Below are 19,177 nucleotides of genomic sequence, written 5' to 3' on the forward strand. Positions count from 1 at the left end.
TTGCATCTCTTATTAATTTACTCGGTAAAAACACTCAATTGATGTCAGACACTATTTCTTTGAATTTAAGGCATGTATGGTTGACAAGGTAAGTTTGGAAGGAATGGAGCTTGCCTCTTAGGAAGACAATTTTTTATCTGCTTTCTTAAATAGACATACTTTACTGTTAATTTATAGCCTTAAATGTTTAACATATAGAATCATATTTATGTAGCGCTCATAAAAACGTATAGAAGCTTCCTTTCCAGTGTCTAGATCATGCAAACATATAAGCAGCTTATCAGCTTTGTTGTTTAGTCCTCTAACATTCTGATGCATAATGGTGACAGAGTTGCTGCTGACTTTGGGTGAAACTCACATGCTATTCATACGATTTCTTTCGTGCATAATCCTTCAATTACTGCACCTCTTTTAAGCAGTCTGAATGACACATTTAATCTAAAAAAGGCTTACCCCCTTACATTTTGAGCTATTAGTTCAGCTAATCTGTCTTTCACCTCCTTGTTAATGTGTAGGTCATGCCTTATGGATCAGCATCTACCAACAACAGTAATTGACAACACAAATGTAGAGTTCCACCCAAAGTCAGCAGCAACTCTGTCACCTCCTGGTTAGCTCACCTAATGGCTTTGTTCATCTATGGTTGATTGTACCACTGCAGAACCTAAAAAAAAAAAACCAATATTTTGGTGTGGCGTTGCTCCACTAAGTGTCTCCAGGTCACCCGATACTGCATTCTCCATTCTGGGTCAGGTTGAAGACTGCTTCCCAACTACCAATACCTAGTCCTCCTCACTCTGATCCATAGTCTGTGCCTCAGTTTTCACTAATTACCTGGCCAAGGCAAGCACTAGGTTTTACACATATTTGTGACCTGGTAACCTCATCCTACTTTAGCCAGCCTTAACAATGGAATTATTCTATACTGTTTTTCCTTCCCTTATATATGTTTTGTTGAATGACACACAGTTCAGTAAAACCATCTAAATACATAAAAAAAACTCATTTTACAATTTTAAAATGTCAGTCAGCCATCATCTGAACAATTGCAAAATCAAAAACTACTTTACAGGTCCCAGCTGATGAACTGAATGAATTTTTCTCTGCACCTGCCAACCCACAAGTGGCAAAGAACTGTTGCCCGCAAAAATTTCCAATACCTAACCAACCACAACACTTTCCACCCAAAACACACAACACTAAATACAACAAGAAAAGCAAGAATGAGAATCTCATTGGGAGTGATAGGCAACAACAGTATCAGCATACCCATGATAAAGAATGTCACCGATAGCTTACTGCCTGTCTTAACTGACATTTAATTTTTCTCTTGTGACTGGAACATATTCCAGAAAAGAAGCTCAGTCCAAAGTATCCCCAAGATCAAAAAGCCACACAATTGCCATTCAATTACCAACAATTAGTGTATTACCTTGTATTTCCAAAGCCCTGGAATATATTATTATTGACCAAATTACTGAACACTTGCATGAAATCAACCTACATGACAAATGTTAGGCCAGCTTTCATAAGCACCACAGCACAACATTCCACTAATTAAAGTATCTGTTGAACAGAAATATGCTATGTATAACCAGGAGGCAACAATACTGACACTGCTAGACTTCTGCAAAGCTTTTGATACTGTCACTCTGCCATAAAGCTCAGAAAAATGTGTACTTTATATTTCTCAGGTGTGCAATGAAGTGTTTTGAAGGTTGCCTGAAAAACAGACAACAATGAGTTAATGTGGGATGAAAACTCATTCTTGAAACATGTCCTCTGACAAGTGCCACAAAGGTCAGTCTTAGGCCCACTTTTGTTTCCCTCGTATGTCAATGATGTTTAGTCAATTCTGTCCTCCTATAAATACGTATAATTTCCATGCTTAAGATCTCCAGCTTCATGTAAGTGCCAGACATGAAGCTATAAATACTGTCATCAGCCAGATCGTCTTTTGTGGTAATATGGGTGAAAAACTTAGAGCTTAAACTAAATAAATAAATAAATAAATAAATAAAAACCACACATAATCTTACTATCAGAAATTAAGTTCAGAATTCTATGAAAAATTGTCTCTTATTCTGCTTGACGGTATTCAAATACAGTCTCAGGAAACAGTGGAGAACTTGGGTGTTACTTTGGATGAGCATCAAAATGGTGCAGAGAATACTGCCCACATGTGCTAGAAAACTTCCATTTGCCTCTATGTCAACAAAAATTTTGGGACATATTTCCACAGGATGTGAAATGTAACTGAACTTTTACAACTGTGATGTAATTCAACATGGCACAAACAGTGAAAACACTTGACAGAACCAACCATGAATTCTTGTGTGTGTTACCTCTGCGGAATTTGCCAATATGATCTGGTTAGTGCCTCATACACCTAGTTACAATGGTTGCAGCCTGACAAGTTACGCGACTCCCACATTACGTCTACTTTGCCGACTCCTCAGTGCGTAATTGCCCCAGTACCTCATAAGAGATTATACGCCTTTCAGGCCATCATAATTTAAACACAAGGTCCCACGTATATACACTGAAGAGCCAAAGAAACTGTTACACCTGCCTAATACGACATAGAGCCCCCACGAGCACGCAGAAGTGCCACAACATGGCATGGCATGGACTCTACTAATGTCTAAAGTATTGCTGGAGGGAAATGATGCCATGAATCCTGCAGGGCTGTCCATAAATCCGCAAGACTATGAGGGGATGGAGATCTCTTCTGAACAGCATGTTGCAAGGTATCCTAGATATGCTCAATAATGTTCATGTCTGGGGAGTTTGGTGGCCAGCAGAACTGTTTAAACCCAATAGAGTGTTCCTGGAACCACTCTGTAGCAATTCTGAGCATGTGGGGTGTTGCATTGTCCTGCTGGAATTGCGCAAGTCCGTGTGAATACACAATTGACATGAATGGATGCAGGTAATCAGACAGGATGCTTATGTATGTCTCACCTGTCAGAGTCTTATCTAGATTTATCAGGGATTCCATTTCACTCCATCTGCACACACCCCACACCATTACAGAGCCTCCACTAGCTTGAACAGTCCCCTGCTGAAATACAGGGTCCATGGATTCAAGAGGTTATCTCCACATCCGTACACATCCACGTGCTTGATACAATTTGAAACGAGACTCTTCCTACCAACCAACATGTTTTCAGTCATCAACAGTCCAATGTCAGTGTGGATGGGCCCAGGCAAGGTGCAAAGCTTAGTGTCGTGCACTCATCAAGGTTACAGGAGTGAGCCTTCAGCTCTGAAAGCCCATATCAATGAAGTTTTGTTGAATGGTTCGCACCACTGACACTTGCTGATGGACCAGTATTGAAATCTGCAGCAATTTCCGGAACGACTGCACTTCTGTCATGTTTGAATGATTCTCTTCAGTCGTCATTGGTCCCGTTCTTGCAGGATCCTTTTCCGGCCTCAGCAATGTCTGAGATTTCATGTTTTACCGGTTTCCTGATATTCACAGTACACTCGTGAAATGGTCGTACAGGAAAATCCCCACTTCATCGCTACCTTGGAGATGCTGTGTCCCATCACTCGTGCACCGACTATACCACCACGATAAAACTCACTTAAATCTTAATAATAATAATAATAATAATAATGTCATGTGATGAGGGCCTCCCGTCGGGTAGACCGCTCACCTGGTGCAAGTCTTTCGATTTGACGCCACTTCAGCAACTTGCGCGTCGATGGGGATGAAATGGTGATGATTAGAACAACACAACACCCAGTCCCTGAGCGGAAAAAATCTCCGACCCAGCCGGGAATCGAACCTGGGCTCTTCGGATTGACAGTCTGTCGTGCTGACCACCCAGCAACCAGGGGCGGACACTTAAATCTTGATAACCTGTCATTGTAGTAACAGTAACTGATCTAACAACTGCACCAGACACTTTTTTTCTTATATACGCATTGACAACTGCAGTGCCATATTCTGAGTGTTTACATCTCTCTGTGTTTGAATATGCACGCCTATACCAGTTTCTTTGTAGCTTCAGTGTAGTATCCCTGCTGTGCCCATTCACAAAACAAAAATGTTCACTTACTTCTTTGCAGTCACTGCTGGCATCCTCTGGAACAACCTGCCCTGCACTCTGCACACAATCCAATGCCCTGCTGCTTTTAAGTAGTAGTTTCAGCACTTCCTTCCGTCACTCTCTTAACATTTTCTCCAAAAATTAGTCTATATGGCCAACTTTCCCCGTCAAATATTCAAAATAATTATCTTATCTTCTCACAGTTGTACTCCTCCCTTCACGAGTCCTGCCACCTTTTCCCTTATATTTATTAACCGTATGTTGTAATGTTCCTCTTTCCCTCCCTCCTCCACCCCTTTCTCTCTTCCCCATTGCTGCTAGCACACCATTCAAAACCTCCCTTACTGTAACATCTAATTATTGTTTTACTTACCATGTACAATTGTAATTTTTAATTTCCAAATGTACTGTAAACATTCTTACCCTAATATATGTTACATGAAACATGTAGAAAAAGCCTGGTTAGAAGTAAGAGGACCTAATGGCCCTAATATTGCCACATCAAATAAATCAGTAAATAAATAAAATACATTGATTCTGGCATGGGGACAGGTAACAAGTAAACAATGAGTTGTATAGTATTGTATTATCACCATTTGTTGCGAGGGTAAAATGGCATCAAAGAGAAAGAGGGTGGTAATGTCCATGAACAATGTCAATCCATCGGTGATCATAGAGGCATTTGCAAACTTTTCAGGATGCTAGGGGATGGGATTTGGTGGCATAAATGACTGACTGCAAAGTAATGATGACACTGACTACTGTTAGATTTCTCTAGTCATAATGTATTAACTGTTGAAAGTTAGCAATCAACCTGAAAACATTATGAAACAGACAGAGGCAACAAAGAAACTGGGCAAAATAATGGTATATTTGGCTGAAATTACGCTGTTGAAATGCCTGCACGATTGTGCTGCACGTAAAAGACATACAAAACTTTCCAATTATTTCATCCACTGTTCAAAATTTATGAAAAAGTAATAATAATTTGCATTTTTATTACAAAATAAATATAATTCCTGTGTTTATGGTATTTATGCATCTCATTCTAAGTTTTTTATGAACTTCAGGATATTCATGATTTCCTATAATCCATACGTCTTAGTCCAGATTAATAAGATTACACTGTACTTTCTTCTGGACATATATCTAAATAATGTTGGCAATCAAAGCTTCAAAAACTGATGTTGGTTCAAGAATTTCAACAACATACGGTTAAAGAAATTTATTAATTGATAAAGCAAAATAAATTAAAATGTCCACAGTAAGTTCTGTTCACTGTGCCATCAATATGAAGAAACAACAGTCGTCACATACATTCATTTGATTAACATTCAAACATCATGAAGACATTTTTTCTCAAGAAACTGTGCTTACATGGCATACAAATCATTATGAAACAATTTTTATTCTATTACAGTCATATACGCAATTTACTTCTAAGTATTTTTCTACACAACTTGTAATGCACAACAATTACTGTATACCAAAATGTGCTCATAAAAACAGGCAGTGTTAATCTGTTAACTCCATACATTTCAGCAATCATACAACATACATAGCCAACACTTCTGTCACTCTGACAAAGTATTTCTGAATACTGAGTAGAAGAGTTGTTCAATATCATTGAAAAAAAGCTACACTTAAAGAGTACTGAAACAATGTTTCCAGCTTCTGTAATTATAACAGCTTCAGATGCAAACAAGCATTACAAGAGAATAATTAAAACATTACTGCATAACAATAAGAATAATGAGCTTTTAATTGGTACAATGCAGTGGGCAGAATGTTAACAAACAACACTTACAACAAAACCAACCATATTAAACTTATCTTCAAAGCACCACTATGAAAAAGTACCCACACAACAATCAACTTACACTTTCTTCTTCTGTGGCTTACTTCAAGCTAAATATAGCTGGAACGTCTCCTTACAATTCCAATTTTAAAAAGCAACAGCATACAATTTTACACACGAAGTATCTGAACAATTATCACTCCAGCTGCCAGGCACTGCTGCACAGCATAACCAAAATATCAGCTGCCAATACATGCACAGAATCGCACTGCTTCACCAAAACCCACCAGATGACTGTCCACCAGGGGGGTTCTTCACTCTGATGCAGGACTTCCTAGCAGTGTCATCGAGCTCCTCTGAAACATGAGAATTGGCAGCGGGTTATTTTGGTCAGCGAATATCGAGAATTGGAAAATAATGAAAAATTCAAGTGCTATGGATGGTAAGCATGCAGTTGGAGTCTTTTTATGAAGTCCTGAGCTCATTAACTTACAAACATTATTTTCCTACTATGTCTCAATCTGTAGGTTGTACTATAAAGCATGATTAGTGTGTTCACTTCAGCACACAAGTTCATCAGTTAGCATGCTTCAATTGGATATAATGTACCTTTGTCTTTTTTAGCCACACTTAACAGACTCCAAACCACTGTGAAACATGGCTTTTTGTGCAAAATTTACTACTACAACATAGCAGGAGTGATTGCCCTGTATGCTGCAGTATCACCTGTGTAAGTTACTGATGCTGACATTTATTTTTGCAGCATTACTTAATGCATTGTAAAGTTATGTTACTGTCAATAACAGAACAGTTAGTTCAGTCAATAACTATAATGTGCTGTAATTACTTATATTTTTATCATTTCTCTTAACATAAGTTTCCCTTGCTTTTATTGTGAATCTACACTCCTGGAAATTGAAATAAGAACACAGTGAATTCATTGTCCCAGGAAGGGGAAACTTTATTGACACATTCCTGGGGTCAGATACATCACATGATCACACTGACAGAACCACAGGCACATAGACACAGGCAACAGAACATGCACAATGTCGGCACTAGTACAGTGTATATCCACCTTTCGCAGCAATGCAGGCTGCTATTCTCCCATGGAGACGATCGTAGAGATGCTGGATGTAGTCCTGTGGAACGGCTTGCCATGCCATTTCCACCTGGCGCCTCAGTTGGACCAGCGTTCGTGCTGGACGTGCAGACCGCGTGAGACGACGCTTCATCCAGTCCCAAACATGCTCAATGGGGGACAGATTCGGAGATCTTGCTGGCCAGGGTAGTTGACTTACACCTTCTAGAGCACGTTGGGTGGCAAGGGATACATGCGGACGTGCATTGTCCTGTTGGAACAGCAAGTTCCCTTGCCGGTCTAGGAATGGTAGAACGATGGGTTCGATGACGGTTTGGATGTACCGTGCACTATTCAGTGTCCCCTCGACGATCACCAGTGGTGTACGGCCAGTGTAGGAGATCGCTCCCCACACCATGATGCCGGGTGTTGGCCCTGTGTGCCTCGGTCGTATGCAGTCCTGATTGTGGCGCTCACCTGCACGGCGCCAAACACGCATACGACCATCATTGGCACCAAGGCAGAAGCGACTCCCATCGCTGAAGACGACACGTCTCCATTCATCCCTCCATTCACGCCTGTCGCGACACCACTGGAGGCGGGCTGCACGATGTTGGGGCGTGAGCGGAAGACGGCCTAACGGTGTGCGGGACCGTAGCCCAGCTTCATGGAGACGGTTGCGAATGGTCCTCGCCGATACCCCAGGAGCAACAGTGTCCCTAATTTGCTGGGAAGTGGCGGTGCGGTCCCCTACGGCACTGCGTAGGATCCTACGGTCTTGGCGTGCGTCGCTGCGGTCCGGTCCCAGGTCGACGGACACGTGCACCTTCCGCCGACCACTGGCGACAACATCGATGTACTGTGGAGACCTCACGCCCCACGTGTTGAGCAATTCGGCGGTACGTCCACCCGGCCTCCCGCATGCCCACTATACGCCCTCGTTCAAAGTCCGTCAACTGCACATACGGTTCACGTCCACGCTGTCGCGGCATGCTACCAGTGTTAAAGACTGCGATGGAGCTCCGTATGCCACGGCAAACTGGCTGACACTGACGGCGGCGGTGCACAAATGCTGCGCAGCTAGGGCCATTCGACAGCCAACACCGCGGTTCCTGGTGTGTCCGCTGTGCCGTGCGCGTGATCATTGCTTGTACAGCCCTCTCGCAGTGTCCGGAGCAAGTATGGTGGGTCTGACACACCGGTGTCAATGTGTTCTTTTTTCCATTTCCAGGAGTGTATGTTGTAAGGTCATTGCTCTCAATGACAGTGATGATGTAGTGGTGAGGAGTCTGCTTCTTGGTGCCATGGAGGTAAGTAAAGATAAGCTGTCTTTAGAGTCTAGACCTGTTAGAGCTGTGGAGATTGGCTTTTTGATGTAAGCTTTATTTGTAGCACATTAGTATGGCAGACAAAGGAAGCTGTAAATGAATGGAATTTTAACAAAAATATCTAAAGCATAACTTCAGGAAGCTACATTTTTTAGTACATTCATAGTTTTTCAGTATTATTAATGGTTAGCCACAAGAATTACTAGAATTATGGTATCAGCAGTTTTAAGGTTAAAAACCACCAAAGTGTGAGTAATTAGACAAGATAAGGTAAGATTACTGTGGCAAGAAAAATTATACCACCAAACATTGATGCCTTTGAATTGTTCTATAGTTTTCACATCTTACTCAATTTATACTTTCCTTTGGGAGAAGAAGACTGAGTTCCTAATGCATTATTTTGCAATTACGGTATACTCTCTGCACAGATATGTAAATTATAATCTTACCACTTATTGAGAAGGTTGAATCTTGCAGATTACGTTGTCCCTTACTTGATGGGCAACTCGTGAGTGATGCTTCAGCTGCTGGGGACACAGGTGCTTCATCAGCCAGTTTTGGCTCCAGAAGAATTCCGCCATTTTCAACTGCAATATCTAATTTGAGTTCATTCATTTTTGTTACAACTGCGGGTACTGATACTGAATTCAAAGTTGCATCCTCCTGAAAACCATTAGTTGTCAATAACTTTTCTGGAAACTTTTTACAGTTAATTATTACACTCAGTTTCAGATCTGATGTTATGTCAAAGAAAAATGTGCAATAAGTCAGTCAGTCTCTCTCTCTCTCTCTCTCTCTCTCTCTCTCTCTCTCTCTCTCTCTCTCTCTCTCTCACACACACACACACACACACACACACACACACACACACACACACACACACACACACACATTCTGATAAGCGAACACTGAAAAATTCCTTTCATTGACCAAGAAAGTACTGTCATACCATCCCTGATGTAGAAGATATATGCACACAATGGATAGCTTTAGGATCTACAGACTGTCACATTAACATGCTAGTTTTAATAAATGCAAGAGACCAAAAGAGGATATTCATCTACAAAATCACACAATATTAACTGTACTTACTTCGGCATGCTTAACCTTCTCATAAACATATTCCGAATACACTGGTGTTGGAACAAATTTCCCAAAACCTTGAACAGCCTTCAAATCACCTTCATCAACACACACTCTTCCATTAACTATTACATATTCTGGAACACCATGACATTCCATTCCCTGAAAATAATATAATTTTAGTGAACACAATGAGATTTCATGGTCAAAAATACTAAATGTAATATAAATGTACATAATAAAATATCTGTTTTTCATTTACTGTGTAATGACAGTGTGGTAAGCTTTTAGGCTTTTTTAAAAATGTTACGCCCTTTGACCTGGTCGATTAGCCATGCACGATAGCACCCACTTCCAGGATTAGAGAAGGCACACTGCCCCTGAATTTAATCCACCCAGCAGATCAGCAATGAGGCCCATGTGCCAGACAGTCTGGAAATGGTTTTTAGATGGTTCCCACATCCAACTAGATGAATACCGAACTGGTATCCATGTTCCATCTCAGTTATGACAGTAAACTTTTCGAAAATATTCTCACATTCTGCCATGGGATAACTCGGCCACCCTCTACCACTAATATTGCCAAACCCAGATTAACGTGCTGACCTCATGAAGATATGGAGCACTGCAAGAAAAACAAAGGACAATATTACGCCTTTTGACAGGAATATGAGGTGCCATTACACATGCACCTTTCCATTCTGCTGTGTGGATCATGACACACCAACAAATATAATGTAATTTTTGCGTGATGTTTTATAATGATCCAGGAGTAGGGGGCATCAGATAATGGCCCAAGAAATAAATGTCTGTTTCAAATAATAAGCAGCATCACATGTGAAAATTACTTCCTTCAAGAAATGATAAACTTGTAGTGTGTAAATGATATTTACAGATGAAAGCCATAGCTTATATCTTTATTACATTAAAGAAGCAACATAAAATTTTTAGTTTTCTCTAAACGTGATCTTCTCTCACTATCCCCAAAAAAGGAAAGCATTGAAGTACACTAGGCAGCGTACTACATATTCTTTGATGGGATCTACCATACATATGACAAAATGAAGTCTGAATGTCAGCTTCACACTCCTCAATACGTTGCATATTAAGATCAGCAGTTTGCAATGTAATGGTGGCGCACAAGACCAGTGACAAGCCGTAATTCATAAAACAAAATGGCACAAAAGAAGTAGTCTGCACTGATCAGGGTTAATGAACACTAAAAAGTCTCGTGGAATCTGGGATTCCCTATTCTTTGTGGGGATTAGTGGAATTGGAGAAAAAGCTAGGCTCACTCATGAGGTCTCAGCACAGTTGAGAATTTGCTACTGACCCATCTTGCAGGCTAGAGTTGAGTGAGTTAATGGTCTGAACCAAGATTTTTCAGTACTAGGATGAATTCTGCTCCTGTCTTTAACCTGTGCTACAAGATGGTGACTTCTAAGGTTCCACTGGATCATTCAGACATGCACTTTACTCTGGAAGCAACCATTCAGAGGCAAAGTACAAGTTTACTGGACATGAGTCTCTCTCTCTTTAATTTAGGCATAATTCAGAGACGCGCTTATGAATATCCATCATCCATTAACTGATTACTGAACCAGTTAAATCGAATGTTAAAATAGTAGTAAGTAACTGTCAAAACAGCAGCAGCAGCAGCAGCAGAGTTCCAGAACTAGTCTCTTTCAGCTGATATCAGTAAAAGGGAACACGAATATAAGACAGTCTCTTAGGGGATTCTGATGCAGTGTACTGTACCTGTTAAGGAAAACTCATAGAAGACTTAGTGGTACCTAGTCTCCAGTAATGATCCACTGTTGGGGGTCCACATCAATTCCTTTAATTCAGATATTTGTTGCTAGTGTAGTCACAGATCAGTGTAACACTTGTGAAAACTTAACAGAGGTACTTTATTAACTTACAAGGGGAGGCCGCCAATTGTGAAATTCAGATTCGATTCACACTGCGCATAATACAAGCTCATGGCCAGAGGTGTAATGTGGCAAAGCACCAAGATGCACTTCTCAGCCGTTGTCGAGAAAATCGACAGTTAAAAGAAACCGTTGCGGCGAAATACTCTCTACAATTAATAATTTTCTACAGCGTCATAGCGCAGTGGTAAGCGCTGGGGTTCGTAATCCGAAGGTCACCGGATCGAATCTCGCGCCATGCAACATTTTATTATTAGTTTATTGTAATTCAAATATAACATGCTCATTAATAGTTTATATAAACTATTAATGAATTACTTATGCATGTTGGTGAAGGCGGATCGCTCTCCAATTGTACCGCCTCCATTTTTCCGTTTGTTTAACAGGGTGTACCAAAGCTGTCCCGTCCGCACTGATTTTCGACGATGTTATAAGTTGCCCTAGGGACCGCATCTACCTTCTTTCGAAGTTAGCAGGCAACTACGCTATTATGGGGCAGCTCGTTTCGGCCCATTCAACATCTGTCCTTCAAGTGTAACAAGCGAGTAACGGATTTATATTTCATACCTGCCACAGCAAGTTTGTGTTCGTGGGGTCTCTATTCTAATTCGAACGTTTGACTTACGCTATACGTATTCGTTTCTACATCTTCCGTTAACTATACGTGGTTAACATTATGAAGACAATTAATAACATTTGTGAAATACAACTTTGTTTGCAGAAAACATAATGATGTTCGAAGTCGCCAGTTTTTCCACGACAAACGACTTTCAACAACTTATTATATGCATAATTGTTGCAACTGATTGCTGGGAATTATATATATATATATATATATATATATATATATATATATATATATATATATATATGAATTACAAAAAACAAATACTAAAAAAAAAAAAGTTGCATGGAGCGAGATTCGATCCGGCGACCTTTGGATTACGAACCCGAGCGCTTACCGCTGCACCACCGCGCTGTAGAAAATTACTAATTGTAGAGAGTATTTCACCACAACGGTTCCTTTTAACTGTCGATTTTCTCGACAACGGCTGAGAAGTGCATCTTGGTGCTTTGCCACATTACACCTCTGGCCATGAGCTTTTATTATGCGCAGTATGAATCGAATCTGAATTTCACAATTGGCGGCCTCCCCTTGTTAAATGAGAAGGATTGAAATAATGGTGACAATTATAAAACTGTGCTGTGTTAATTTAGGAAAAAAGTATTGCAGGTTTAACTACTCTGCTACCTCCATCATATAGATTGTGTAAGGATCATGAAGATATGGTAAGAGACAACAAAACACACATGGAAGGCATAAAGATGGTGATTGTTACTCTCATCATAAGCAAATGGAATATGACAGGGGGAAAGAAAGATCATAAAATGTTTTGTAAAATGATTTGTCTAAAAGTACAAAATATACAGATTAAAGAAACATTTTACACCCCTTTGAATGATGCTGAAAATTGTGGACAGCAAACAAGGTGCCAATATTTAACTTAGAATTTCGAAGAGTACTGGATGATATTTGTCGAGTAGGTTATGTTGACTGTGCACCTTATTTGCTCTTGATAACTTTCTGCATCATTGAAAAGGTATGTCAAATGTATCTCTAATCTATTTGATTCCTTACTTTTACATGAATCATTTTGCAAAACTTTTTTCACTTTTTTTTCAAATTTATTTTCAGGTTTTGTTCAGAAAACATGACATTATATTTTAATATAAATTTATATTCCATTATTATTATTATTATTATTATTATTATTATTATTATTATTTCTTTCTTGTCTCAGACGTTATGTCCGGTTAAAAATGGAAGGTGACGCGGACCTTGATCAAGCGTGACTTCCTTTTAACTGTACGATATATGTTACATTGCATTTAGGAACTTTCGGGTAATTGAACAAGTGTCAATAATTACGGATTTCTGTAGTTGTATATATACGTTTGGATGTAGCTGTATTGCGTTGATGTACTGGTGGATATTGTGTGGTATGACTCCTGTAGTTGATAGTATAATTGGTATAAAGTCAGCTTTATCCTGATGCCACATGTCCTTGACTTCCTCAGCCAGTTGGATGTATTTTTCAATTTTTTCTCCTGTTTTCTTTTGTATATTTGTTGTATTGGGCATGGATATTTCGATAAGTTGTGTTAATTTCTTCTTTTTATTGGTGAGTATGATGTCAGGTTTGTTATGTGGTGGTGTTTTATCTGTTATAATGGTTCTGTTCCAGTATAATTTGTATTCATCATTCTCCAGTACATTTTGTGGTGCATACTTGTATGTGGGAATGTGTTGTTTTATTAGTTTATGTTGTATGGCAAGTTGTTGATGTATTATTCTTGCTACATTGTCGTGTCTTCTGGGGTATTCTGTATTTGCTAATATTGTACATCCGCTTGTGATGTGATCTACTGTTTCTATTTGTTATTTGCAAAGTCTGCATTTATCTTTTGTGGTATTGGGATCTTTAATAATATGCTTGCTGTAATATCTGGTGTTTATTGTTTGATCCTGTATTGCAATCATGAATCCTTCCGTCTCACTGTATACATTGCCTTTTCTTAGCCATGTGTTGGATGCGTCTTTATCGATGTGTGGCTGTGTTAGATGATATGGGTGCTTGCCATGTAGTGTTTTCTTTTTCCAATTTACTTTCTTCGTATCTGTTGATGTTATGTGATCTAAAGGGTTGTAGAAGTGGTTATGAAATTGCAGTGGTGTAGCCGATGTATTTATATGAGTGATTACTTTGTGTATTTTGCTAGTTTCTGCTCGTTCTATAAAGAATTTTCTTAAATTGTCTACCTGTCCATAATGTAGGTTTTTTATGTCGATAAATCCCCTTCCTCCTTCCTTTCTGCTTAATGTGAATCTTTCAGTTGCTGAATGTATGCGATGTATTCTATATTTGTGGCATTGTGATCGTGTAAGTGTATTGAGTGCTTCTAGGTCTATGTTACTCCATTTCACTACTCCAAATGAGTAGGTCAATATTGGTATAGCATAAGTATTTATAGCTTTTGTCTTGTTTCTTGCTGTCAATTCTGTTTTCAGTATTTTTGTTAGTCTTTGTCTATTTTTTCTTTTAGTTCTTCTTTAATATTTGTATTATCTATTCCTATTTTTTGTCTGTATCCTAGATATTTATAGGCATCTGTTTTTTCCATCGCTTCTATGCAGTCGCTGTGGTTATCCAATATGTAATCTTCTTGTTTAGTGTGTTTTCCCTTGACTATGCTATTTTTCTTACATTTGTCTGTTCCAAAAGCCATATTTATATCACTGCTGAATACTTCTGTTATCTTTAGTAATTGGTTGAGTTGTTGATTTGTTGCTGCCAGTAGTTTTAGATCATCCATGTATAGCAGATGTGTGATTTTGTGTGGGTATGTTCCAGCAATATTGTATCCATAATTTGTATTATTTATCATGTTGGATAGTGGGTTCAGAGCAAGGCAGAACCAGAAAGGACTTAATGAGTCTCCTTGGTATATTCCATGCTTAATCTGTATTGGCTGTGATGTGATATTATTTGAATCTGTTTGGATATTAAGTGTGGTTTTCCAATTTTTCATTACCATGTTTAGGAACTGTATCAATTTAGGATCTACTTTGTATATTTCCAATATTTGTAGTAACCATGAGTGGGGTACACTATCAAAAGCTTTTTGGTAATCAATGTATGCATAGAGTAGCGACCTTTGTTTAGTTTTAGCTTGATATGTCACCTCTGCATCTATTATCAGTTGCTCTTTACATCCTCGTGCTCCTTTGCAACAGCCTTTTTGTTCTTCATTTATAATTTTGTTCTGTGTTGTATGTGTCATTAATTTCTGTGTAATGACTGAAGTTAATATTTTGTATATTGTTGGTAGGCATGTTATGGGGCGATATTTAGCTGTGTCTGCTTGATCTTTAGGTTTCAGATAAGTTATTCCATGTGTAAGTGTATCAGGGAATGTGTATGGGTCTGCAATGTAACTGTTAAATAATTTAGTTAGATGTGAATGTGTTGAGGTGAATTTCTTTAGCCAGAAATTTGCTATTTTATCTTTTCCAGGGGCTTTCCAATTGTGAGTAGAATTAATTGCTTGGGTAACTTCATGTTGCAAAATTATCACTTCAGGCATTTGTGGTATCATCTTGTACGTATCTGTTTCTGCTTGTATCCACCGTGCATGCCTGTTATGTTGTACCGGGTTTGACCATATGTTGCTCCAGAAGTGTTCCATGTCTGTTATGTTTGGTGGATTGTCTATTTTAATGTGTGTTTTATCTAATGTCTGGTAAAATTTATTTTGGTTTGTGTTGAATGTTTGGTTTGGTTTCCTTCTATTTTCACTTTTTTTGTATCTTCTAAGTCGTTTGGCTAATGCTTGTAATTTCTGCTTCTTTTCATCTAATTGCTCTATCGCTTCTTGTTGTGAGATTTTACCTAACCTTTTTCGTTTTTTGTCTGATATGTCATTTCTTATAAATTGTGTTAGCTGTCCGATGTCTTTTCTCAGTTTTTCTATTCTGATCTGTAGCCTGTGTTGCCATGCTGGTTTTGTGGGTTTCTTCTGTGTGTTGGTTGGTTCTGATCTCTGCCTAGTGTGTATATTTAGTGTAGTGAGTGCTCCTATATAAACCAGTAGTTGTAACTCTTCCATAGTTGTGTTTTCAAAAAAATGGCTCTGAGCACTATGGGACGCAACTGCTGTAGGACTTAGAACTAGTTAAACCTAACTAACCTAAGGACATCACAAACATCCATGCCCGAGGCAGGATTCGAACCTGCGCCCGTAGCGGTCTTGCGGTTCCAGACTGCAGCGCCTTTAACCGCACGGCCACTTCGGCCGGCGGTTGTGTTTTCATTTATTTTGTTGTGTACGATTGTGTTGATAGTTTTTATTGTTGTTTCGACTTGGGGGTTATTTGGCGGTCTATGCAAGAATGGTCTAGTGTCTGTATTTGTGTCTTTGTATTCTATATATGTCAGCTGAAATTTTTCTTCTATATCTAACATGTGTGTCACTTCGTGTTCTATTTGTGCTTGTTCTGGTGGCTGTCTTAAGATTTCGTTTTCCTCTGACTGTTTAATTGATGCGTGTTGTTTTTTGTTTGTTTGCTCTGGGATGTTTGAGTCCATTACTGTATTTTCTTCTTCTTCTGATTGCACATTATTTTGTTCCAGTATTTGTTGTACTTGTTGTTTGATGTTTTCTAATTCTGACTGGTGTATCCTGTTATTTTTGATTATTACACAGATCTGATCAGCTAGTCGTTGCTCTGTTAAAAATTTTAATTCTGGGTATCTGGTAATAAATGTTGTGTATACTTGTGATCTGTATCCAGTTGTGTTGGTTCCTAGGTTTGTTGCTTGGTAATAACAGAACATGAGGTGTCTATTAACTTCATCTGACCATCTCATCCTCTGTCTTTGTTTTCCTTCTAGGGTGGTTGCAGGAAGCATATCCTGCAAAACACCTCTATTTGGATTTGAATCATTTTCCAGTTGGCTAGCAGTGTCATTACCATTGTGGTCGGGCATAGGGTTCAAGCGTCGTCCCCGACCATGACGGCGCTTGTCCGGGGCTTCTTTAGTTCTGTCCTGAACCAACTCATCACACTAAAAGGGGGGTTAGCCCTATTAGTGGTTTGTTCTTTTCGTCGCCTTTTACGACTGGCAGAACATACCGGAGGCCTATTCTTTTCCCGGGCCTCCACGGGAATTATAATTTATCTTTTGGTAACCTGTTGCACAGAATTATAATCCTCATCCTGAAGCTCAATTTCTACACTATTAGTATCCATAAATTCTCTTTAACTGCAAAATGGATTGTTTATTAATCTTTTATCCAACTCACTTTTAAAATTACTGAAAGATGTATTCACTTCAGAACGTAGTAATTAATTAAAAAATTTTGAACAGTTCACTTCGTGAGAGTTGTCTGTTTTTGTCAGCATATGTCTAGGAATGTCAATATTTGTCATATTTCTGGTGTCCTGACAGTGTATGTTCTCTCTGGTGTCAAACTCTGCAACAACGTTTATTGTATATATCACTGCTTCATAGATTTAAAGACTCATCACCGTCATTATTTTTGTCGTAGTGAATAAATGGCAGCAGTGTTCTCTTGCACCAACCTTATACATTATTCTTAGCACCTTTTTTTGAATCAGTAATACATCACTGACATGACATGAGTGACTCCATAATAACAGCCCATAGGATATGCAAGACTGAAAACTGAAGTAAGCTATCCAGAGATATTCATATTTCACTATATCAGATAATTTCTATACAAGATTTGACACCCTTGATGTCTTTCTGCATACAGGACTAATATGGGGTTTCCAGTTAGTTTGTAATCAATATGTATTCCAAACAGTTTTATAGATTTTGCTTCTATATCTTTACCTTGTCCCAGCAGCAGGCATTGAGTTTTCTCTGGATTGCATAGTATTTTATTAGATGTGAACCAGTTTAGTGTGTAGGAGTGTGTTTCCTCTGATTTCTGGCATAACCTTAACCTATCTCGTGTTTGTAGTGATTGAAGTTGTGTCATCTGCATAGCAGATAACTGAAGCTCAAGACAATGTGGCAGATCATTAATCGCCAGAATGAAGAAGAACGGTCCAAGGACAGAGCCCTGAGGCACACCAGATGTGACTCTTCGGGGAAGAATGCTTACCTCGAATTTGCACAAATTGCCTACTATTATTTAGATAAGAATTAATTTCTTCAAATGCCGTATCATTTATTCCCTAATACTGTAGTTTGGCTAGTAAGATGTCATAGGGAGTACAGTAAAAGCCTTACTCAAGTCACATAGCTCAAGAGAGACCGTGTTCTTATTTTCAAATGCAATTAATGCCTGTTTAACAATTTCAAGGAATACCATAAATCAATATACGTCCTCAAGAAATTGTTAAAGAGAGTTTCAACAGTTGATTTATCTACATCATATTTATGACCAAAGTAGCAGTTTGTGTTTCTAAAACAGACTGAATAGTATATTCCTCCTCCTGACCTCTAAACCACGTCATGCTTGACATATTATTAGTAGTCACATAATACCTGGCTGTGCGTAGTGGTATGTGAGGAACACTGGATCACAATCTGCAAAACATTCATCTGCTTTGCTAACAGAGCACAGGTCTCTTGAGAAATTAACTACAATATTGTCCATACAGGTATTCCCACATGTTGGCTGTAATAATAGATTTAATAATCTGAGTAAGTTTGTAGATGTTTTTGAGTTGGGCTCATCTGAGCCAGACAACTAGTTGAAACCACCACATACCACAACATCAGTTTTGAGTTTTAAAATCTTTCATCATTTGTTCAAAATTCTCAAAAAATAAATTGACATCAATCACCATTTAGAGATCCATACAAATTGACAATTATATTTTGTGTGGACTAATCACTGGATGTCACCTGGGTAACAAATCCATCAGTGACATTTCACTACTCCTAAAGCTGCTCAAGTGATGTGGTTATGAACTGGAAAGGTGAAGGAACAACCACAGCTAAACCTAAGGCCATGCACATCTCATGTCCTGATGGACAAGGACCACTGTGAATGCATGAAATCAGTTCCAAAGTTACCAGCAGTCCAGCAAGCACAATGACTATACAAGGTCTGTTCAAAAAATTCTAAAACATTAGTAATTTTGCATCAATGGTGCATTGGAGTGAAATGCAGTTGGCATCCCTGCACACCCCTGTGTTTAATGTGTAACAGCTGGAAATTTCATTGTTGTATGTCTGTTATTGTTCAGTGGTGTGTTGAGTGAAATGTTGCGTTGCACAGTTTGCGAATTTTGACACAGCAAAAGTAGAAGAGCAACGCGTCTGCTTGGAATTTTGCATGAAACAGAGACACACCAA

General features: G+C 38.9%; 1 protein-coding gene across 3 annotated transcripts in view; it reads right to left on the reverse strand.

Annotated features, from left to right (window-relative positions):
- Positions 1–5,271: 5,271 nt before the first annotated feature.
- The window catches only part of LOC126469708 (dihydropyrimidinase-like), a 202,792-nt gene continuing 188,886 nt past the window's right edge, over positions 5,272–19,177 (reverse strand). For 2 of the 3 annotated variants that reach the window (XM_050096891.1, XM_050096890.1), the window contains exons 11-13: positions 9,361–9,513; positions 8,718–8,931; positions 5,272–6,215 (exon numbers count right to left, since the gene is read on the reverse strand). In XM_050096891.1, coding sequence (XP_049952848.1) covers positions 6,133–6,215; positions 8,718–8,931; positions 9,361–9,513 — 450 coding nt within the window. In that variant the 3' untranslated portion in view covers positions 5,272–6,132. The remainder of the gene's footprint in view (positions 6,216–8,717; positions 8,932–9,360; positions 9,514–19,177) is intronic. The other variant, XM_050096893.1, reaches the window with a different exon arrangement.

The sequence above is a fragment of the Schistocerca serialis genome, chromosome 3 (genome assembly GCF_023864345.2).
Source record: "Schistocerca serialis cubense isolate TAMUIC-IGC-003099 chromosome 3, iqSchSeri2.2, whole genome shotgun sequence".
Classification (NCBI taxonomy): Eukaryota; Metazoa; Arthropoda; class Insecta; order Orthoptera; family Acrididae; genus Schistocerca; species Schistocerca serialis.